This window comes from Scyliorhinus torazame, chromosome 7 (assembly GCF_047496885.1).
Source record: "Scyliorhinus torazame isolate Kashiwa2021f chromosome 7, sScyTor2.1, whole genome shotgun sequence".
NCBI classification, from domain to species: domain Eukaryota; kingdom Metazoa; phylum Chordata; class Chondrichthyes; order Carcharhiniformes; family Scyliorhinidae; genus Scyliorhinus; species Scyliorhinus torazame.
The window spans coordinates 12,994,814-13,017,911 of record NC_092713.1 but is presented as its reverse complement, the minus strand read 5'-3'; the positions used below and the strand labels follow the sequence as shown (position 1 = coordinate 13,017,911).

Here is a 23,098-nt window from a genome sequence, read left to right as displayed (position 1 = left end):
GATTCTCTTCCCTGAGGGACATTAATGAAGCAGAAAGCTTTTAGAATAATTAGTTATAGCTTCATGGTCACCATTACTGAGATAAGCGTTAGCTTCCAAATGATATTGAATTTAGATTCTACCAGCGACTTGGGTGGGATTTGGCTCATTGCCCCCAGAACATTAGCCTGGGCCTCTGGGTCACTAGCCCAGTGACATTAACATTGAACCACCTTCACCCAATTAACATGCACTTCAGATGTACTAATTCACTCCCATTTTGTGCACAATGCAAATTAATCATTTGTCCTTACCTCAAAGAAATGCTTGCAAGGATAGTCATAACCATACCATGGAACTCCCATTACCAGTTTTCCGGAATCAATACCCAGATTAATATAAGCAGAAAGACCTAAATGGACAAAAATGTGACCATTTTAGGCTAATATTGATATAGGCCGGACACTCTTAACCAAAATGTTTTGTTGGACATACCTGTATAAGTGTGGTCATAGGGAGCATTTGCTTTTGCAAAACACTCATCCCACATTTGACTCTGCATATCAAAGGACATCACAACTAAGAAGTCACACGAGCTTCCAATTGCTGCATAATCATAGCATCGATCATCACGACAATGAGGAGACCAGGGCACGTCTATTATAATCTGAGGGCCAGAATATAACAAAATGTTAATTTAATCTCAAACCACATCTTGACTATAACTGGTATTCATAGTACCGGTGCATGGTTCTAATGACACCAGCATGGATGCTGGTGACCGATGCAACGATGCCCGGCATAGAATATAGAAAATACAGCACAGAACAGGCCCTTCGGCCCACGATGTTGTACCGAACCTTTGTCCTAGATTAATCATAGATTATCATTGAATTTACAGTGCAGAAGGAGGCCATTCGGCCCTTTGAGTCTGCACCGGCTCCTGGAAAGAGCACCCTACCCAAACTCAACACCTCCACCCAACACCAAGGGCAATTTTGGACATTAAGGGCAATTTATCATTGGCCAATTCACCTAACCTGCACATCTTTGGACTGTGGGAGGAAACTGGAGCACCCGGAGGAAACCCACGCAGACACGGGGAGGACGTGCAGACTCCGCACAGACAGTGACCCAAGCCGGAATCGAACCTGGGACCCTGGAGCTGTGAAGCATTGTGCTATCCACAATGCTACCGTGCTGCCCTTAAGAACAAATAAATCTACACTATATCATTTTACCGTAATCCATGTACCTATCCAATAGCTGCTTGAAGGTCCCTAATGTTTCCGACTCAACTACTTCCACAGGCAGTGCATTCCATGCCCCCACTACTCTCTGGGTAAAGAACCTACCTCTGATATCCCTCCTATATCTTCCACCTTTCACCTTAAATTTATGTCCCCTTGTAATGGTTTGTTCCACCCGGGGAAAAAGTCTCTGACTGTCTACTCTATCTATTCCCCTGATCATCTTATAAACCTCTATCAAGGCGCCCCTCATCCTTCTCCGTTCTAATGAGAAAAGGCCTAGCACCCTCAACCTTTCCTCGTAAGACCTACTCTCCATTCCAGGCAACATCCTGGTAAATCTTCTTTGCACCTTTTCCAAAGCTTCCACATCCTTCCTAAAATGAGGCGACCAGAACTGTACACAGTACTCCAAATGTGGCCTTACCAAAGTTTTGTACAGCTGCATCATCACCTCACGGCTCTTAAATTCAATCCCTCTGTTAATGAACGCGAGCACACCATAGGCCTTCTTCACAGCTCTATCCACTTGAGTGGCAACTTTCAAAGATGTATGAACATAGACCCCAAGATCTCTCTGCTCCTCCACATTGCCAAGAACTCTACCGTTAACCCTGTATTCCGCATTCATATTTGTCCTTCCAAAATGGACAACCTCACACTTTTCAGGGTTAAACTCCATCTGCCACTTCTCAGCCCAGCTCTGCATCCTATCTATGTCTCTTTGCAGCTGACAACAGCCCTCCTCACTATCCACAACTCCACCAATCTTCGTATCGTCTGCAAATTTACTGACCCACCCTTCAACTCCCTCATCCAAGTCATTAATGAAAATCACAAACAGCAGAGGACCCAGAACTGATCCCTGCGGTACGCCACTGGTAACTGGGATCCAGGCTGAATATTTACCATCCACCACCACTCTCTGACTTCTATCGGTTAGCCAGTTCGTTATCCAACTGGCCAAATTTCCCACTATCCCATGCCTCCTTACTTTCTGCAGAAGCCTACCATGGGGAACCTTATCAAATGCCTTACTAAAATCCATGTACACTACATCCACTGCTTTACCTTCATCCACATGCTTGGTCACCTCCTCAAAGAATTCAATAAGACTTGTAAGGCAAGACCTACCCCTCACAAATCCGTGCTGACTATCCCTAATCAAGCAGTGTCTTTCCAGATGCTCAGAAATCCTATCCTTCAGTACCCTTTCCATTACTTTGCCTACCACCGAAGTAAGACTAACTGGCCTGTAATTCCCAGGGTTATCCCTAGTCCCTTTTTTGAACAGGGGCACGACATTCGCCACTCTCCAATCCCCTGGTACCACCCCTGTTGACAGTGAGGACGAAAAGATCATTGCCAACGGCTCTGCAATTTCATCTCTTGCTTCCCATAGAATCCTTGGATATATCCCGTCAGGCCCGGGGGACTTGTCTATCCTCAAGTTTTTCAAAATGCCCAACACATCTTCCTTCCTAACAAGTATTTCCTCGAGCTTACCAATCTGTTTCACACTGTCCTCTCCAACACTATCGCCCCTCTCATTTGTAAATACAGAAAAAAAGTACTCGTTCAAGACCTCTCCTATCTCTTCAGACTCAATACACAATCTCCCGCTACTGTCCTTGATCGGACCTACCCTCGCTCTAGTCATTCTCATATTTCTCACATATGTGTAAAAGGCCTTGGGGTTTTCCTTGATCCTACCCGCCAAAGATTGTTCATGCCCTCTCTTAGCTCTCCTAATCCCTTTCTTCAGTTCCCTCCTGGCTATCTTGTATCCCTCCAATGCCCTGTCTGAACCTTGTTCCCTCAGCCTTACATAAGTCTCCTTTTTCCTCTTAACAAGACATTCAACCTCTCTTGTCAACCATGGTTCCCTCACTCGACCATCTCTTCCCTGCCTGACAGGGACATACATATCAAGGACACGTAGCACCTGTTCCTTGAACAAGTTCCAAATTTCACATGTGTCCTTCCCTGACAGCCCATGTCACGGAGCAGGGCATCGGACTCCTTAAAATGCAGTTCCGATGCTTCGACCACTCAGGTAGTGCCCTGCAGTATATCCTGCAGAGGGTCACCCACTTTGTGGTGGTCTGCTGTGTCCTCCACACCCTGGCCTAGCAGAAGGGCGAAGTGCTGGAGGTGGAGTGGCAGGAATATGTGGCCACCTCGGAGGATGAGGAGAAGGAGCCGCCAGATCAGGAGGACACACAGGACCAGCCAAAGGGTGGGAGCGGCGAGGGTCTGACAAGCCCGGAGTGCCAGGGAGGCCCTCGTATCCTCGCCTGCCCCACATAGGTCATTCCCCCACTCCTCAACCTCCACACCCCCTTCTCGCTCCAACAGGGGGAACAGGGCATCCCGTCTGGCCTCCGCCGTGTCCAACAATCTGCCCAGGTCGGCATCACCAAACCCTGGGGCTGGTTACCCCGGCAGCATGGCTACGGTCTGAGTGGGGTTGGCTGTGCAGTGTCGGTTTAAGTGCTGCTCTTCCTTGTTAGTGGGGGGCTGGCGAGCGCGGTCCTGGCGAATCAGCTGGCGGTACCATGATTTGCGGGCAGATGCCCGTCGGGGCTCATTAAGTGGACCAATCAATGTTTTATTGCAGGAGGGACCTCGCTGGGCTGAGCATCGGGAAGCTCGTGGCTGTTCCCGCTCTTTGAAACTTTTTGGTTAAATTGCGCCCTTTGTCTCCACTGTACGGTGGTCATGCCTACCAATCCCACGAGGTTCAGTGAGGATGAGGTTATGTAGCATCCTCTTGTTGGTTCCCTTGTGACTTGCCACAGACCCGGGCTAAGGTCTGTGTCCTTTATGACTCAGCTTGTTCAGTCAATGTGATGCTGCCAAGCACCTCTTGGAGATGTCAGGAAAACAGAGGTTTTTAAGGGATTTATATTTGTATTGTTGAATATTAGAAATCAGGTGTAGATTTAACTGGGTGTCATGTAGTATTGCTGTAAAAGGAAAGGTTAACCTACAGTTAGATTCATGTGAGACAAAAGTGTATGTTTCCAGGGGTTTTTGGTTTTAGTTCAAACTGTGATTCCATTGTGCTTAGAGAGGGTTATGTCAGGAAAAGTAAAGAAGCTGGGAGAAGTAAAGCTATTGCTTAGTAACCAGGGTCACCTTTACAGGTACATCTTTCACAGTTGCTTCACAGCTCCAGGGTCCCAGGTTCGATTCCCAGCTTGGGTCACTGTCTGTGCGGAGTCTGCACGTTCTCCCCGTGTCTGCGTGGGTTTCCTCCGGGTGCTCCGGTTTCCTCCCACAAGTCCAAAGGTTTGCAGGTGAGGTGAATTGGCCATGCTAAATTGCCCTTAGTGTACAAAAGGTGGGGTGGTGTTACTGTGTTCCGGGAATAGGGTGGAGGTGTGGGCTTGGTTAGGGTGCTCTTTCCAAATGCCGGTGCGGACTCAATGGGCCAAATGGCCTCTTCCTGCACTGTAAATTCTGTGAAATCGATGAAAGTAGGAATGCTTTTTGAGTTAAATTTAGCTGGATTTATGGCAGTTGGAGCTAAGGAGTAAGAAGGTGAACAGCTTTGAGCTCTGCCAAAAGCAAAAAAAACATTGGACACTAACACTAATACATGGCCAATACACCTAACCTGAAATGAAAATCGCTTATTGTCACAAGTAGGCTTCAAATGAAGTTACTGTGAAAAGCCCCCAGTCGCCACATTCCAGCGCCTGTTCGGGGAGGCTGGTACGGGAATTGAACCGTGCTGCTGGCCTGCCTTGGTTTGCTTTCAAAGCCAGCGATTTAGCCCTGTGCTAAACAGCCCCTAACAGCACCTGCACATCTTTGGACTGGGGTGGAAACCTGAGCACCCGGACGAAACCCATGCAGACCCTGGGAGAACATGCAGGCTCCACACAGTCACCCAAGGTTGGAATTGAACTTGAGTCCCTGGCGCTGTGAGGAAGCAGTGCCAACCACTGTGCCACCCCAATGGAGTATGGTGCACGAAAGCAAGCTCGAGAGGAACGAGAGGACTGTTCATTCTCGAAACTAAAGAATTAAAAAAAACGCTCCAGGAATATTCAAGTGAAAAGGATCAACGAGGAACTGGCTTTGAACAAAATGCTGTTTCTGGAAGCTGAAACTCTGACCTGGGAAGAGATGATCTGGGGCGTCATTCTCCGGCCCCCCGCCAGGTTGGAGAATCGGCGGGGGCTGCCGTGAATACCGCCCCCGCCAGTTGCCGAAGTCTCCGGTACCGGATATTCGGCGGGGGCGGGAATCGGGCCGCGCCGGTTGGTGGGCCCCCCCCGCTGGATTCTCCGGCCCGGCCCGGATGGAAGTCCCGCCGATAAATTGCCTGTCCCGCCGGCGTGGATTAAACCACCTTTTGAACGGCGGGACAAGGCGGCGTGGGCGGGCTCCGGGGTCCTGGGGGGGGGTCGCGGGGCGATCTGGCCCCGGGGGGTGCCCCCACGGTGGCCTGGCCCGCGATCGGGGCCCACCGATCCGCGGGTGGACCTGTGCCTTGGGGGCACTCTTTCCCTTCCGCCTCCGCCACGGTGGAGACCATGGCGGAGGCGGAAGAGACTCCCTCCACTGCGCGTGCGTGGGAAACTGTCAGCGGCCGCTGACGCTCACGCGCCGCCCGGGGATGTCATTTCCGCGCCAGCTGGCGGGGCAACAAAGGCCGTTTCCGCCAGCTGGCGGGGCGGAAATTCCTCCGGCGTCGGCCTAGCCCCTCAATGTTGGGGCTCGGCCCCCAAAGATGCGGAGCATTCCGCACCCTTGGGGCGGCGCGATGCCCGTCTGATTGGCGCCATTTTGGGCGCCAGTCGGCGGACATCGCGCCGTTTCGGGAGAATTTCGCCCCTGATGAGGCTGCTTTCAGCCAAGCCACACACCTGAAGCAATTGTAAGGTTTGGTGTCCTTCGTTCCAGTTTTTGAAGCAGTAGTATTTGGTTGGGGACTGAGTACCTGAGTCTGTGTAACGTTTTGGATGCATGTTGCAATTCATGATAAATGAATTTCTTGTTAAAAGTGGAGCCGAGTCTTTCTTTGACAGGATAGTTGAAGAGCCAGTAGTGGATTATTGATGCAAACGGCTGATGGAAAGCATTGTTAGAAAGTTTTAAATCATGTATTTTTCAGAGTGGTGTTTGAGAGACCATCATGTGACAATCACCTGGGAAAATTGTGAAATAAATCCACAGAAGATTGGTTGAGTGGCATGGGCCATTTGGTTCAGAATGGGGTGTTATTTTTTTGAAAACTACAAAGTTTGAAGCTAAAAGGAGGGTACGGGGATATTGTATTATAATCAAACTTTTCATGTTTAATAAATGTGTTATTAAAAGCTAATTCGTAATCCTGTGACTCTCCTCCAAGTTTTCGAAAAAAAAAGGTCCACCTCACCTGCAGGATTTTCCGTTTCTGACATTACGTGTTGATGCCGGAGCAGGATTCGTGGACTTTCACAACAGCAAAACTGGCGCTGCCCCTGGACCGATTCAGGGACCACTGAGGGGCTGGCACCGGCACCACGTGGAACACAAATCGATTCCAATGAGAAATGGTGCGGGATTCGCCGGGTCTGTGATTGACGCTCGGGAAGATGACAAGTTGCAGCTGTATATATACATTACAACCCCCACGCACACTCATCCCAGCCAACAAGATGGCACTGGTTGTGCTCGAGCACGCCCATCCTGCTGATGGATCGGCTGGGGTCAGAGGGCACCTATGGGAGTGCCCTGGAGGGACACCCATACAACCTGTGGCCCTAAGTTCACAGAGGGCAGTCAGTGGCGTGCACTGCTGCATGGCTGCCTTGCAGGCCGTGGCAATGGTGTTCCATGCCCGTCCACCCTGACCCCACAGCCCACCTCCTGGCCACCCCCGCTACTCCCCCTGGCCCTGGCAGAAGTCCCCCCGGCCAGTGGCACGACTACCAGAAAACTATGGTGACGTTGGACACTTTCCATACCCGCTCGCTCTCCCTCAGCAGCCACGGTGCCTGTTTCACAATGTTTAAAAGCACAAGTGAACTGCGCCGTCGGGAATTCGCCCCTGTGGAGAATTGCAGGGGCCCCCCGAGAATACCGGGCAACGCCCGCGAATTATATGCCCAAGGTGTTCACTGCACATGTGGAGTGGAGCACATTGATGTCCTTGTCGAGGCACCGAAGAATTGCGATTTGGCGTGAAACCGGCGCCTGCCACGATTTGGCTGTCAAACCGATTCTCCGCCCAATCGCATTTCCCGATTCTGGATTCAGAACGGAGAATCCCGCCCATGATCTTTGGAGCCATGGTTCCATTCTTGGGTCTTCCCATCAAATAGTAACACCAACTGGGATCGTAACAGTCGTGGACTTTGAAGTCCCTCAATCCAGAGTACATTCTGAGCCTTCACCATCTTCAGTGCTTCCTCCAAGTAGTATTCAATATCGTGGACCACTGAATCATCGATGAGTTATGACGGGAGCAGACGGGAACACGTATCAAATGGTGATCAGAAGAAGACTTCTTGCCCATGTTTGACTTCGCCCATGAAAGTCCAAGGGCTCCAGTGGGTCAATGATGAAAGCGTTCAGGGAAACTGCAACCCTACAGTGTATACGGTATACCACTGTGCCACCACCTCTGGTAGGAATGTCTTGCTGGTGCAATAAGACAAACCCAGGGATGCTGATGGTGGTGTCTAGGATATTGTCTGTGAGGTATGACTGTGTGAGCATGACCATGGTTGTTGCGTGACCCATCTGTGAGACAGATCTCTCAATTTTGGCACAAGCCCCCATATCTCAGTAAGTAGGACCTTGGAGGGGCATAGAATCATAAAATCATAGAATTTACAGTGCAGAAGGAGGCCATTTGCCCCATCAAGTCTGCACCGGTGTGGTAAACCACGGATTGCATTGTGTTGCATTGTGTTGTATGGTACATGCCTGGTCTTGTCCAGGCTGGCTCCGCCTGTGGCTCCTCCCCTCGGGCTTATGTATAAAAGTGGCAAGTCTCCGCCTCCGACCCAGTTCGGCTCCAGAGGCAGGAGGCTTGCTGTTTAGAGTATTAAAGCCTCAGTTACATTCATCACTCGTCATGTGCTTATTGATGGTGTATCAATTTAATACACTAACCTTTACGATGAACTCATCACTCAAGCCGGATCGTCTGGAGCTGGACCCACAAGCAGCCGACGCCACAGAAACCTTTGAACACTGGCTAAGCTGCTTCGAGGCGTACCTCGCATCCTTCACCGAAGACTTCACAGACCTCCAGAAGATGCAGATCTTCCATGCACGGGTGAGCCCAAGAGTCTTTCTTCTCATCAGGGACATCCCCTCGTATGCGGACACAATAATGCTACTGAAGGGACATACGTGAAGTCCATTAACGAGGTGTATGCTAGGCACCATCTCGCCACGAGACGGCAACGCCCTGGGAATCACTCGCAGAATTCCTGCGTGCCTTGCGTATATTCTGCCGGAACTGCGATTGCCGGGCGATATCGGCTACCCAGCACACGGAGCTGCTGATCAGGGATGCTTAAGTCGTGGGCATGAACTCGAACTATGTCTGCCAGCGATTACTAGAAGGGGGGACACTCGGCCTCCCAGAGACAGTGCAACTCTCCAACTCGCTGGAGGAGGCCTCCCAGAACATGAGGCCTACCCCTCCAACCGCGCGGCACCCTCATGGGTGCTGCCATCAACCGACCCAGGTGTGACGCAAGCCTGTGCCACACAGCGGCCCGCCAACACCGGAGGCCCGAGGTGCTACTTTTGCGGCCAGAGTAATCATCCCAGACAACGCTGCCCGGCACGGAATGCAACTTGCAACGGCTGTGGGAAGAAGGGCCACTTTACAAAAGCCTGCCAGGCCCGATCTCCCTCTAAAACATCTAGGACCAGCAGCGCTGCCCAAGCTGCCGTGCCATCCGCCATGTGCGACCCGTGGACGCTGCCATCTTCACCACCATCTTCAATTTCGGCCACCACGTGGGACCTGTGGGCGCCATCTTGGACGCCATCGCTGCTGCCACCCGCCACGCGCGACTCATGGGGGCCGTCAACTTGGGACCACTCCGGAGCCTCCCGGGAGCCCAGCTCACCCGACCTTATGCTGGCCGCCGCTACCTCCGACGGGCCTACCCATCACCTTCCGAAGCTCGCCACCATCACCCTTGACCAGTCCCGGCTGCACCACTTCGCAAGAAGCATCAGGAATAAGGTGGGTGAACTTAAGGCATGGATCGGTACTTGGGACTACGATGTGGTGGCCATCACGGAAACTTGGATAGAAGAGGGGCAGAAATGGTTGTTGGAGGTCCCTGGTTATAGATGTTTCAATAAGATTAGGGAGGGTGGTAAAAGAGGTGGGGGGGTGGCATTATTAATTAGAGATAGTATAACAGCTGCAGAAAGGCAGTTCGAGGAGTATCACCCTATTGAGGTAGTATGGGTTGAAGTCAGAAATAGGAAAGGAGCAGTCACCTTGTTAGGAGTTTTCTATAGGCCCCCCAATAGTAGCAGAGATGTGGAGGAACAGATTGGGAAACAGATTTTGGAAAGGTGCAGAAGTCATAGGGTCGTAGTCATGGGCGACTTTAACTTCCCAAATATTGAGTGGAAACTCTTTAGATCAAATAGTTTGGATGGGGTGGTGTTTGTGCAGTGTGTCCAGGAAGCTTTTCTAACACAGTATGTAGATTGTCCAACCAGAGGAGGGGCAATATTGGATTTAGTACTGGGTAATGAACCAGGGCAAGTGATAGATTTGTTAGTGGGGGAGCATTTTGGAGATAGTGACCACAATTCTGTGACTTTCACTTTAGTAATGGAGAGGGATAGGTACGTGCAACAGGGCAAGGTTTACAATTGGGGGAAGGGTAAATACGATGTTGTCAGACAAGAATTGAAGTGCATAAGTTGGGAACATAGGCTGGCAGGGAAGGACACAAGTGAAATGTGGAACTTGTTCAAGGAACAGGTGCTACGTGTCCTTGATATGTATGTCCCTGTCAGGCAGGGAAGAGATGGTCGAGTGAGGGAACCATGGTTGACAAGAGAGGTTGAATGTCTTGTTAAGAGGAAAAAGGTGACTTATGTAAGGCTGAGGAAACAAGGTTCAGACAGGGCATTGGAGGGATACAAGATAGCCAGGAGGGAACTGAAGAAAGGGATTAGGAGAGCTAAGAGAGGGCATGAACAATCTTTGGCGGGTAGGATCAAAGAAAACCCCAAGGCCTTTTACACATATGTGAGAAATATGAGAATGACTAGAGCGAGGGTAGGTCCGATCAAGGACAGTAGCGGGAGATTGTGTATTGAGTCTGAAGAGATAGGAGAGGTCTTGAACGAGTACTTTTCTTCTGTATTTACAAATGAGAGGGGCGATATTGTTGGAGAGGACAGTGTGAAACAGATTGGTAAGCTCGAGGAAATACTTGTTAGGAAGGAAGATGTGTTGGGCATTTTGAAAAACTTGAGGATAGACAAGTCCCCCGGGCCTGACGGGTTATATCCAAGGATTCTATGGGAAGCAAGAGATGAAATTGCAGAGCCGTTGGCAATTATCTTTTCGTCCTCACTGTCAACAGGGGTGGTACCAGGGGATTGGAGAGTGGCGAATGTCGTGCCCCTGTTCAAAAAAGGAACTAGGGATAACCCTGGGAATTACAGGCCAGTTAGTCTTACTTCGGTGGTAGGCAAAGTAATGGAAAGGGTACTGAAGGATAGGATTTCTGAGCATCTGGAAAGACACTGCTTGATTAGGGATAGTCAGCACGGATTTGTGAGGGGTAGGTCTTGCCTTACAAATCTTATTGAATTCTTTGAGGAGGTGACCAAGCATGTGGATGAAGGTAAAGCAGTGGATGTAGTGTACATGGATTTTAGTAAGGCATTTGATAAAGTTCCCCATGGTAGGCTTCTGCACAAAGTAAGGAGGCATGGGATAGTGGGAAATTTGGCCAGTTGGATAACGAACTGGCTAACCGATAGAAGTCAGAGAGTGGTGGTGGATGGCAAATATTCAGCCTGGATCCCAGTTACCAGTGGCGTACCGCAGGGATCAGTTCTGGGTCCTCTGCTGTTTGTGATTTTCATTAATGACTTGGATGAGGGAGTTGAAGGGTGGGTCAGTAAATTTGCAGACGATACGAAGATTGGTGGAGTTGTGGATAGTAAGGAGGGCTGTTGTCGGCTGCAAAGAGACATAGATAGGATGCAGAGCTGGGCTGAGAAGTGGCAGATGGAGTTTAACCCTGAAAAGTGTGAGGTTGTCCATTTTGGAAGGACAAATATGAATGCGGAATACAGGGTTAACGGTAGAGTTCTTGGCATTGTGGAGGAGCAGAGAGACCTTGGGGTCTATGTTCATACATCTTTGAAAGTTGCCACTCAAGTGGATAGAGCTGTGAAGAAGGCCTATGGTGTGCTCGCGTTCATTAACAGAGGGATTGAATTTAAGAGCCGTGAGGTGATGATGCAGCTGTACAAAACTTTGGTAAGGCCACATTTGGAGTACTGTGTACAGTTCTGGTCGCCTCATTTTAGGAAGGATGTGGAAGCTCTGGAAAAGGTGCAAAGAAGATTTACCAGGATGTTGCCTGGAATGGAGAGTAGGTCTTACGAGGAAAGGTTGAGGGTGCTAGGCCTTTTCTCATTAGAGCGGAGAAGGATGAGGGGCGACTTGATAGAGGTTTATAAGATGATCAGGGGAATAGATAGAGTAGACAGTCAGAGACTTTTTCCCCAGGTGGAACACACCATTACAAGGGGACATAAATTTAAGGTGAAAGGTGGAAGATATAGGAGGGATATCAGAGGTAGGTTCTTTACCCAGAGAGTAGTGGGGGCATGGAATGCACTGCCTGTGGAAGTAGTTGAGTCAGAAACATTAGTGACCTTCAAGCAGCTGTTGGATAGGTACATGGATTACGGGAAAATTATATAGTGTAGATTTATTTGTTCTTAAGGGCAGCACGGTAGCATTGTGGATAGCACAATTGCTTCACAGATCCATGGTCCCAGGTTCGATTTCGGCTTGGGTCATTGTCTGTGTGGAGTCTGCACGTCCTCCCCGTGTCTGCGTGGGTTTCCTCCGGGTGCTCCGGTTTCCTCCCACAGTCCAAAGATGTGCGGGTTAGGTGAATTGGCCAATGATAAATTGCCCTTAATGTCCAAATTGCCCTTGGTGTTGGGTGGAGGTGTTGAGTTTGGGTAGGGTGCTCTTTCCAAGAGCTGGTGCAGACTCAGGGGGCCGAATGGCCTCCTTCTGCACTGTAGATTCAATGATAATCTATGATTAATCTAGGACAAAGGTTCGGCACAACATCGTGGGCCGAAGGGCCTGTTCTGTGCTGTATTTTCTATGTTCTATGTTCGCAAAGTCTACGATGACTGTCCGGATCAACGGGCACGAGACGCCCTGCCTTTTCGACTCCGGGAGCACAGACAGCTTCATGCACCCAGATACGGTAAGGCGCTGCTCCCTCCCAGTCCTACCCGTGACTCAGAAAATCTCCCTGGCTTCCTGATCCCACGCAGTAGAAATCGAAGGTACTGTGTTGCAACTTTAAGCTCTACATCTTCCCCCATCTCTGCGCTGCCCTATTATTGGGGCTCGACTTCCAGTGACACCTCCAGACCCTTACCTTAAAGTTCGGCGGACCCCTGCCCCCCCCCCTCACCGTCTGTAGCCTCGCGACCCTTAAGGTCGACCCACCCTCACGCTTCGCAAACCTCACCTCGGACTGTAAGCCCGTCGCTACCAGGATCAGACGCTACAGTGCCCGGGACAGGGCCTTTATCAGGTCGGAGGTCCAGCGACTCCTGCGAGAGGGAATTATTGAGGCTAGTACCAGCCCCTGGAGAGCCCAAGTGGTGGTCGTCAAGACTGGGGAGAAGCACCGGATGGTCATCGGCCACAGTCAGACCATCAACCGGTACACGCACCTCGATGTGTACCCCCTTCCTCGCATATCTGACATGGTCAACCAGATTGCGCAGTATCGAGTCTTATCCACAGTTGACTTGAAGTCCGCGTACCACCAGCTCCCTATCCGCCCGGAGGACCACCAATACACTGCCTTCGAGGCAGATGGCCGCCTCTACCACTTCCTCAGGGTCACCTTCAGCGTCACCAATGGGGTCTCGGTCTTCCAAAGAGAAATGGACTGAATGGTTGACCAGTATGGGCTGCGGGCCACTTTCCCGTACTTAGTGTCACCATCTGTGGCCATGACCAGCAGGACCACGACGAAAACCTCCGGCACTTCCTCCACACCGCTAAACTCCTGAATCTCACCTATAATAAAGAAAAATGCGTCTACCGCACAACCCGCCAAGCCACCCTTGGCTACGTTGTGGAACACGGAGTCCTAGGGCCCGACCCCGACCGCATGCGCCCCCTCATGGAACTCCCCCTCCCCCACTGCCACAAAGCCCTGAAGAGATGCCTGGGGTTCTTCTCGTACTATGCTCAGTGGGTCCCCAATTATGCGGACAAGGCCTGCCCACTTATCAAATCCACCGTTTTTCCCCTGACGGCTGAGGCCCGACTGGCGTTCAATCGCATCAAGGCAGATATTGCCAAAGCCGCGATGCACGCGGTGGATGAGTCCATCCCATTCCAAGTGGAGAGCGATGCGTCGGACTTTGCTCTGGCCGCTACCCTCAACCAGGCGGGCAGGTTGTCTTTCTTCTCCCGTATCCTCCATGCCTCCGAAATTCGACACTCCTCCGTCGAAAAGGAAGCCAAAGCCATCGTAGAAGCTGTGCGACATTGGAGGCATTACCTGGCCGGCAGGCGATTCACTCTCCCCATTGACCAACGGTCGGTTGCCTTCATGTTCAATAACACACAACGGGGCAACATTCAGAATGACAAGATTCTGAAGTGGAGGATCGAGCTCTCCACCTACAGCTATGATATCTTGTATCAACCGGGGAAGCTCAATGAGCCCCCAAATGCCCTATCCCGCGGTACGTGTGCCAGCGCACAAGTAGACCGACTTCAGGCCCTCCACAATGACCTTTGTCACCCGGGGGTCACCCGTTTTTTTCACTTCAACAAGGCTCGCAACCTGCCCTACTCCATCGAGGAGGTCAGGACCGTGACCAGGGACTGCCAGGTCTGCGCGGAGTGCAAGCACTTCTATCGGCCAGACAGAGCACACTTGGTAAAGGCCTCCCGCCCCTTTGAGCGCCTCAGCATCGACTTCAAAGGGCCCCTCCCCTCCACTGACCATAACGTGTACTTCCTCAACATCGTTGACAAGTACTCAAGATTCGCCTTCGCCTTCCACGTGCCCCGACATGACCTCTGCCTCCGTCATCAAGGCCCTGCACAGTCTTTTCACCCTGTTCGGGTTCCCCGCCTACATCCACAGTGATCGGGGCTTCTCCTTTATGAGCGACGAGTTGCGCCAGTTCCTGCTCAGCAAGGGCATTGCTTCCAGCAGGAGACCAGCTAAAACCCCCGGAGAAACGGATAGGTGGAGAGGGAGAATGTGACGGTCTGGAAGGCCGTCCTTCTGGCCCTACCGTCTAGAAGTCTCCAAGTCTCCTGCTGGCAGGAGGATCTCTCTGACACGCTCCACTCCATCTGGTCGCTCCTGTGTACAGCCACCAACGGGACTCCTCATGAACGTATGTCTGCCAGGACGGGCGGCAGGACACAGTCTCCCTTCGGGATTTGGCACCTGCATGTTCCCCAGCGACCATCACCACCACCCCTGACCCTACACTATCTTCCCCCACCCCTGTCCACCTACCTCACGAACTGGCACCTGCAGGCCCACCGGCGACAAGCATCACCACCCTCGCCCATACACCGCCCCCCACTTCGCCGACTCAACATCTGGGTGAAGAAGAAGACAACACATTCCCGGACGTGCAGGTCTCGACACCGGTGCCCACACCACAGCCAGGACTGAGGCGATCACGGCAGAAGGTCATGGCCCCCCGATAGACTTGATCTTTAAGACCACTTCACCCCCGCCGGACTCTTTTTTTAAACAGGGGGTGAATGTGGTAAACCACGGTATTGCATTGTATTGCATTGGTTTGTATTGAACATGCCTGGGCTTCTCCAGGCTGGCTCCGCCTGTGGCTCCTCCTATAAAGGTGGCAAGTCTCCTCCTCCGACCCAGTTCGGGTCCAGAGGCAGGAGGCTTGCTGTTGAGTGTATGAAAGCCTCAGTTACATTCATCACTCGTTGTGTGCTTATTGAAGGCATATCAACCGGCTCCTGGAAAGAGCACCCCACTTAAGCCCACACTTCCGCCCTATCCCGGAACCCAACCTAACCTTTTTTGGACACTAAGGGCAATTTATCATGGCCAGTCCCCTAACCTGCACATCTTTGGACTGTGGGAGGAAACCGGAGCACTCGGAGGAAACCCACGCCGACACGGCAAGAACGTGCAGACTTCGCACAGACAGTGACCCAAGCCGGGAATTGAACCTGGGACCCAGGATCTGTGAAGCAACTGTGCTAACCACTGTGCTACTGCGCTCAAAAGGACTGGATTTGCCAATGTTGTTTCCAGTGCCTAGGTCAAAGCTAGTCTGGTTCCATTCATTGGTCTGGACTTTGTTATGATACAGTTGAGTGGCTTGCTGAGCTATTTCAGATGCTGTTCAGAGTCAATCACTGTTATTTATTAACTGAATAAAATTGCAATCATGGTCTTGGTGGGATTCAAAATGTTCCAGAACATTAGCCTGGCCCCCTGGATTACTCGTCTGGTGGTATTACCACAATATCAACACCTCCCCCAGAAGGTGCACGAACAGCATTTCAATTTATTGATCCAGAAATATGTCCAGACATTTTTTTAATGAATTACAGTAAGCTTTGTTCCCATTTTTTAAAATATAAAAAGATTTTTACCTGCGATCCACCTATTTCACTGTGGAAGGCTTTTGCGGTTTCATTTATCAGCAGTGTAAGTGACTCTTGGTCCATAGTTCCAGATTTAATAATGTCCCGCATTTCCAAATAGATGCCGTCCATATGCAATGTTTTGACAAAACCCAAGTTACGATTGATCCATATTTGTCTACGATGATGATTCACGAAACCTTGAGGCATTGTTGTTCCTGATAAACGGTGAAGAAACAACAGCTCACATCTTCTGCATCAGTTACACATGCAGCGGTATTCTCCCTTCTGGGGGATAAAGTCCCCAGGCCGGCGGGAGAACCCGTGACAACCACTCCGGCGTCAACAGCCCCTGAAAGTGCGGAATTCTCTGCACATTCGGGGGCTGGGTGGATGGCGGAGGGGTTGGCGCTGTTCCTGCAAGCGCTGAAGGGACTGCGCGAGTTCGCGCATGCGCCGAAGGGTCGGCGTGATCTCGCGCATGCGCAGAACCCCCGGCGTGGTTCCGTGCATGCGCAGACCGACCAACATATTTTGATGCATGCGGGGGGGTTTCTCTTCTACGTGCCGGCCATGGTGGAGCCCTACAGGGGCAGGCCCGCCCGCAGATCAGTGGGCCCCGATCGCTGGCCAGGCCACCGTGGGGCACCCCCCACCCCCCCTCGCGTCCCCCCCGAGGACCGCCCCCACCGTCTTACCTGCCAGGTCCCACCATGTGGGACCATGTGGAATCCACGTCGATGGAACTGGCCAAAAACGGACGGGCGCTCGGTCTATTGGGGCCTGGAGAATTGCCGGGGGGGCCCCTGCCAACGGCCCCCGACCGGCGTGCCATGAATCTCAGCCCCGCCCAAAAAACATCATCGGAGAATGCGGCAGTCGGTGGCGGGGCCCCCGGGGATTCTCCGACCCTGCAGGGGGCGGGGGGGGGGGGGGGCGGAGAATCGCGCCCATGGTGTCCCAGAGTATTTGAGAGAACGCAACTGCCAACCTCCAGTAGGACATGGAGATTTAGGTAGAACTTGCATTTACATTGTGAACTTCATATCCTCAGGATGTCCTTGAACCCTTTGTGGCATATTAATTATTTCTGAAGTGTAAGCACTCTTGTTTCTGAGGGAGGTGTGATCACTAATCCCTGCCCACCAAGGTCCCGATGAAAGGAGGCAGAAAGCAGGAATCTACGGACAGTTAGCTTAACGTCTGACATATGTTATAAGTCACTATAAAAGACGTTATAGCTGGGAGGTTTGTAAAATTCCGGGTAGTCAGACAGAGTCAATAGTGCTTTCTGAAACGGAAATCATGTTTAACCAAATAACTGAAGAAGAAGCATGTGCTGTGGATAAAGGGGAACCGATGGATGTACTGTACTTAGGTTTTCAGAAGGCATTGGATAAGGTGCCACATCAAAGGTTGTTGCGAAAACTAAAAGCACATGGTGTGTGTGTGTGTGGGGGGGGGGGGGGGGGTGGCTAACATATGGACATGGATTGAAGGCTGCCTAGCTGAAAGGATGTGGAGTTGCCGGCGTTGGACTGGGGTTGGCACAGTAAGAAGTCTTACAATACCAGGTTAAAGTCCAACAGGTTTGCTTCAAACACTAGCTTTCAGAGCACTGCTCCTTCCTCAGGTGAATGAAGATGTATGTTCCAGAAACATATATATAGACAAATCTTTGAATTTGGACTTTACCCTGGTGTTGTAAGCCTTCTAGCTGAAAGGAAACAGAGGCTAGGTATAAAAGCATCTTTTTCTGATCAGCAAGATGAAATGAGTGATATGCCACAGGGATCAGTGCTGTGGCCTCAACCTTTTCAATTTAGATAAATGACATGGATGGAGACCTTGAAGATATCAAGGCTAAACTTGCTGATGGCACATAGTTAGATGTTAAGATGTGATAATTAGATGTGAAGATGACACAAAGAGGCTACAAAGTGATCGAGATAGATTAAGTGAGTGGGCAAAGACCTGGAAAATGAAGTATAATGTAGGAAAGTGTGAAACAGTTCATTTTGTCAGAAATAATTTTTTTAAAAGCACATTATTATACATGTTGAGAGATTACAAATCCATCTACTTATTAAAAACTTGACTGATTAAATTTGATGTGATATCATTTGAAAATGAAATAACAATTGAAATGGAAGCTGCAGAACAGATGTAAACAGTGCCAGCACTGGTGGGGAGTTCCTCATACTCTGCATTACTCGGGGCGGCACCGGGGCACAATGGTTAGCACTGCTGTCTCACAGCGCCAGGGACTCAGGTTCGATTCCAACCTTGGGTGACTCTGGAGTTTGTACATTCTACCTGTGTCTGCGTGGGTTTCCTCCGGGAGCTCTGGTTTCCTCCCACAGTCCAAAGATGTGCAGGTTAGGTGCGCTGGCCATGCTAAAATTGCACCTTAGTGTCCACAAGGGTATTTGGGATTGTGGGGGAGTGGGCTCAGTTAGGGTGCTCTTTCTGAGAGTCGGTGCAGACTCGATGGGTCAAATGACCTCCTTCTGCACTGCAGGGATTCTATAAACGAGTTTACAGAGACTGATCCCATTATAAATGCGAAGAACATCAGTAAATACACCGGTGATTCATTTTGGCAGGCGTAACAGTACTGGGCTAATGGTAAGATTCTTGGTAGTGCGGATGAGCAGAGAGATCTCGGTGTTCATGTGCATAGATCCCTGAAAGTTGCCATCAGGTTGAGGGGGTTGTTAAGCTTTTGTGTGTGTTAGCTTTTATTGGGAGAGGGATTGAGTTTCGGAGCCTTGAGGTCATGTTGCAGCTGTACAAAACTCTGGTGCGGCCGCATTTGGAGTATTGCGTGCAGTTCTGGTCGGCGCATTATAGGAACGATGTGGAAGCATTGAAAAGGGTGCAGAGGAGATTTACCAGGATGTTGCCTGGTATGGAGGGACAATCTTATGAGGAAAGGCTGAGGGACTTGAGGCTGTTTTCGTTAGAGAGAAGAAGGAAAAGAGGTGACTTAATTGAGGCATACAAGATGATCAGAGGATTAGATAGGGTGGACAGTGAGAGCCTTTTTCCTTGGATGGTGATGGCTAGCGCGAGGGGTCATAGCTTTAAATTGAAGGGAGATAGATATAGGACAGATGTCAGAGGTAAGCTCTTTACTCAGAGAGTAGTAAGGGCGTGGAATGCCCTGCCTGCAACAGTAGTGGACTCGCAAACATTAAGGGAATTTAAATGGTCATTGGATAGACATATGGACGATAATGGAATAGTGTAGATGGACTTTAGAGTGGTTTCACAGGGCGGCGCAACATCGAGGGCCAAAGGGCCTGTACTGCGCTGTAATGTTCTATTCTATTGTCTATTGGCTTGCATTTACATAGTGCCTTTAACACAATAAAATGCCTCTTCACAGGGGCAGCATTGAGATTGATGAATGGAAAAGATTGTCATCAAAGTGTGCAAAACTTGACCAGCAGGAAGGAATATTAGGACAAGTGCCGGGTGTAAATGAGCGGCATTTAGCACAGTGGTTAGCACTGCTGCCTCACAGTTCCAGGGACCCTGGTTCAATTCCGGCTTCCGGTGACTGTCTGTGAAGGGTTTGAATGCTCTCCCTCTCCCTCTGTCTGCGTGGGTTTCCGTGTGCTCCGGTTTCCTCCCACAGTCCAAGGATGTGCAGGTTAGGTGGATTGGCCATGCTAAACTTCGTGTCCAAAATGTTAGGTGGGGTTACTGGGCTACGGGGATAGGGTGGAGGTGTGAGCTTAAGTAGGGTGCTCTTTCCTAGGGCCAGTGCAGACTCGATGGGCCGAATGGCTACCTTCTGTACTGTAAATTCTATGATTCTATCAAGATATATGCTTTATCAAAGATGGAATGTTGAATATTGCACAATGGCAGATAAAAGGGCTCAGGGGAATTTCAACATTCTGACATCAAGAATACCAGTAACCTACAATTACATAAATGATACAGCACAATAAAAGGCCATTCGGCCCAGCCTGTCCATGCCAGTGATTTGTCACCACTTCAGCCTGAACCAGGAAACTTCATGGGCTGGATTCTCCGATTTTGAGCCTATGTCCGGGGGAAGTGTCTAATTTTATAATGAAAACGTCGGCGGTGCCCCCGCACCGATGCTCCACCCGGTGAGGGGCCAGCAGCCGCTCCTCGTAACACACCAGGCATTTCCGACAAAAGTGGCTGGAGAAATGCCGAGTCTGTGGTCGCGCATGCGCACGGCGACAACCTGCAGCGGTTGCGCCATACAACATGGCGCCAGCCACATGCCCCCCTGGACACCGCCTCGCCACCCCCTGGACACCACCCACCAGTTCCTCCAGCCCTCCTGCCAGCAACACGCGACCCATGCAGTCGGGAACTCTACCCATCGGGGGCAGAGCATCGGGGGAGGGCCTCAAAGCGATGTGATGATGCCATCGCAACAGCCAACGGCGCACGCCTTGATGATGCCAATTTGGAGGGGGTGGAACATCCGAGAAACAATGCCGACACCGATTCGATCAATAATGAGGATTCTCCGTCCGATCGCCGAATACAGGTTTGGCTTCGGACAACGGAGAATCCCGCCCCTTTCTCTGACTCTTCAATAATGCATCAGAAAATAGAAAGACACCTGTTTGTGCTTTGCTAAAATGTGTTACCTCTCATGATAACTCGAGCATTATGTTCATGGGCAGCACACAAAATCTCTTTGCTAAATCTGTCACCAAGTACAACTGCTGTGATCTTAGACCAATCATAATGTTGATAATCCGTTCCTCCGTGATCAAAAACAAGGACCTGGGAAAAATATAAAGCAGTCACTACAGTGAGGAGGGACATAATCAAACATGTTAAGATATCTGTATTTCCTATGACTGTAATTGTCTCCAGGCTAGGGCATCAGGAAGGGTTAATGAACACATCCAGTCTGCAGGTTCTGTTGCTGGAGATACTGTTGCTGACACACTGCTCACTGAACAACAGTACTGTGAGGGAAATACTGACCTCATCAAATACACAACAGCTACAGAGTGATTTGATATCAATGCTTGTTGAAATATTCGCTAAGTTGTATTCAGTTTCGCCATGAGCAGGATCCCAGTTTTACAATGACTGAGGTCAGATCACAATTTTATTCCATGTGATTCCAGGATTTTTAACTGGTGTTGTGGGGAATCAACATTCTGTGAAAACTGTAAACTTTAACCTGGTATCAGTCTGTCAGAGTGAGATCCCACATCATTTAAGTTTCTACACATCAGAGAAACATTTTAAAATAAACATTTTACTAGTGCTGCCCTTGTTCAAATATCTGTGCATTGTTCAATATTACAGATGTCCTATTTTACACAGGCTGTAACTACACCAAGATTAACACTTTAACATATATTACATATCATACGATTCTCTTTGTATTTGAACAACAGTCTGAGCTGCTCCTTGTGTCTGTGCACTAGCTTCACCTGCCCCCCCACCCTGAGCCTGGTCCTGATCCTGGGGTTGTGTTCAGGACCCCTCTCCAGCCTGTATCTCCCCGGGAGCCCAGGCTGGAGGGTGACCGGTTAACGCTCTCCCCCAACCGAACCCAGGCCAGTCCCGGGGGGGAGAAAGAACATCCTAAAGAGGGCAATCTGTCAGAACTTCCACAACAGTGTGGGTAAAAGGAGCTGAACCACATGATGAAAGTCACCAGTTCACAGCCCAATGCTCCATTCCAAGTGCTGCTGCCCAATACACTTCAAAAAAACAACTTCAAATCAATGAACTCTTTTCCCGAGGGAATTTAATGCTCTGACACACCCACCTGCACTTGGAACTGAAGTTTTGCGGGTAACGGCTGGCACAGACTCCGTTTTGAACACGGACACACATTAATGGGGAAAACCCCGGAGGCTCCGCCGATCCACATCACCAGCACCGCCACAACCTGTGCCAATGCCAGACTCCAGCGCATCCTCTCCGCCACAACCTGCGCCAATGCCAGACTCCAGCGCATCCTCTCCGCCGGAGATGAAGATCTATCAGTCGCAGCGAGATCCTTTCTTTATACTGAGCCTCATGTGAATGATGATGCCACCTCCTGGGTCTCTCTATCTCTATCTTGCTTTGTGTGATAACAGGGAAATGTTGACGCAAGCTTCATGCTGTTAAATGTAACTATTGAAGTTCTCCCCATCACTCCTCTTGAGTAACATTATCCGTTAAGCTCTACAGTATTTCCTGTCTTTGCTGACTTTCATTGTTGAACGTCGCTCTCCTTGTCCCAAGTCTTTATTACCAGGGGCTGGTTTAGCACAGGGCTAAATCGGTGGCTTTGAAAGCAGACCAAGGCAGGCCAGCAGCACGGTTTAATTCCCGTACCAGCCTTCCCGAACAGGCGCCAGAATGTGGCGACTAGGGGCTTTTCACAGTAACTTCATTTGATGCCCACCTGTGACAATAAGCGATTTTCATTTCATTTTTTTTCATTTTCACTACAGTGAGGAAGGACATGAAATAATAAATAATAATCTTTATTGTCACAAGTAGGCATTCATTAATACTGCAATGAAGTTACTGAGAAAAGCAACGAGTCGCCACATTCCGGCACCTGTTCGGTTACACAGAGGGAGAATTCAGAATGTCCAAATTACCTAACAAGCACATCTTTTGGGATTTGTGGGAGGAAATTGGAGCCCGGAGGAAACCCACACAGACATGGGTAGAAGGCGCAGACTCCGCACAGACAGTGACACAGCGGGGAATGGAACCTGGGACCCTGCCGCTGTGAAGCCACAGTGCTATCCACTTGTGCTACCATGCTGCCTATAATCTAACATGTTAAAAAAATCTATATTTCCTATGACTTTCATTGTCCCCAGGCTAGGGCATCAGGAAGGGTTGATGAACACATCCAGTCTGCAGATTCTGTTGCTGGAGATACTGTTGCTGACACACTGCTCACTGAACAACATTACTGTGAGGGAAATACTGACCTCATCAAATACACAACAGCTACATAGTGATTTGATATCAA

The 23,098-nt window shown here is 50.1% G+C and overlaps 1 protein-coding gene and 1 long non-coding RNA gene across 4 annotated transcripts in view; one reads left to right on the top strand and one right to left on the bottom strand.

Annotated features, from left to right (window-relative positions):
- LOC140426041 (uncharacterized) overlaps positions 1 to 23,098 on the top strand; it is a 79,429-nt gene that overhangs the window by 39,874 nt on the left and 16,457 nt on the right. The gene's annotated exons all lie outside the window — the stretch shown is intronic.
- LOC140426040 (di-N-acetylchitobiase-like) overlaps positions 1 to 23,098 on the bottom strand; it is a 60,336-nt gene that overhangs the window by 36,241 nt on the left and 997 nt on the right. The window contains exons 1-5 of one of the 3 annotated variants that reach the window (XM_072510342.1): positions 21,887 to 22,229; positions 20,742 to 20,880; positions 16,108 to 16,316; positions 475 to 646; positions 294 to 391 (exon numbers count right to left, since the gene is read on the bottom strand). In XM_072510342.1, coding sequence (XP_072366443.1) covers positions 294 to 391; positions 475 to 646; positions 16,108 to 16,316; positions 20,742 to 20,880; positions 21,887 to 22,078 — 810 coding nt within the window. In that variant the 5' untranslated portion in view covers positions 22,079 to 22,229. Of the gene's footprint in view, positions 1 to 293; positions 392 to 474; positions 647 to 16,107; positions 16,317 to 20,741; positions 20,881 to 21,886; positions 22,230 to 23,098 lie in introns of those variants that run through there. The other 2 variants (XM_072510340.1, XM_072510341.1) reach the window with 2 other exon arrangements.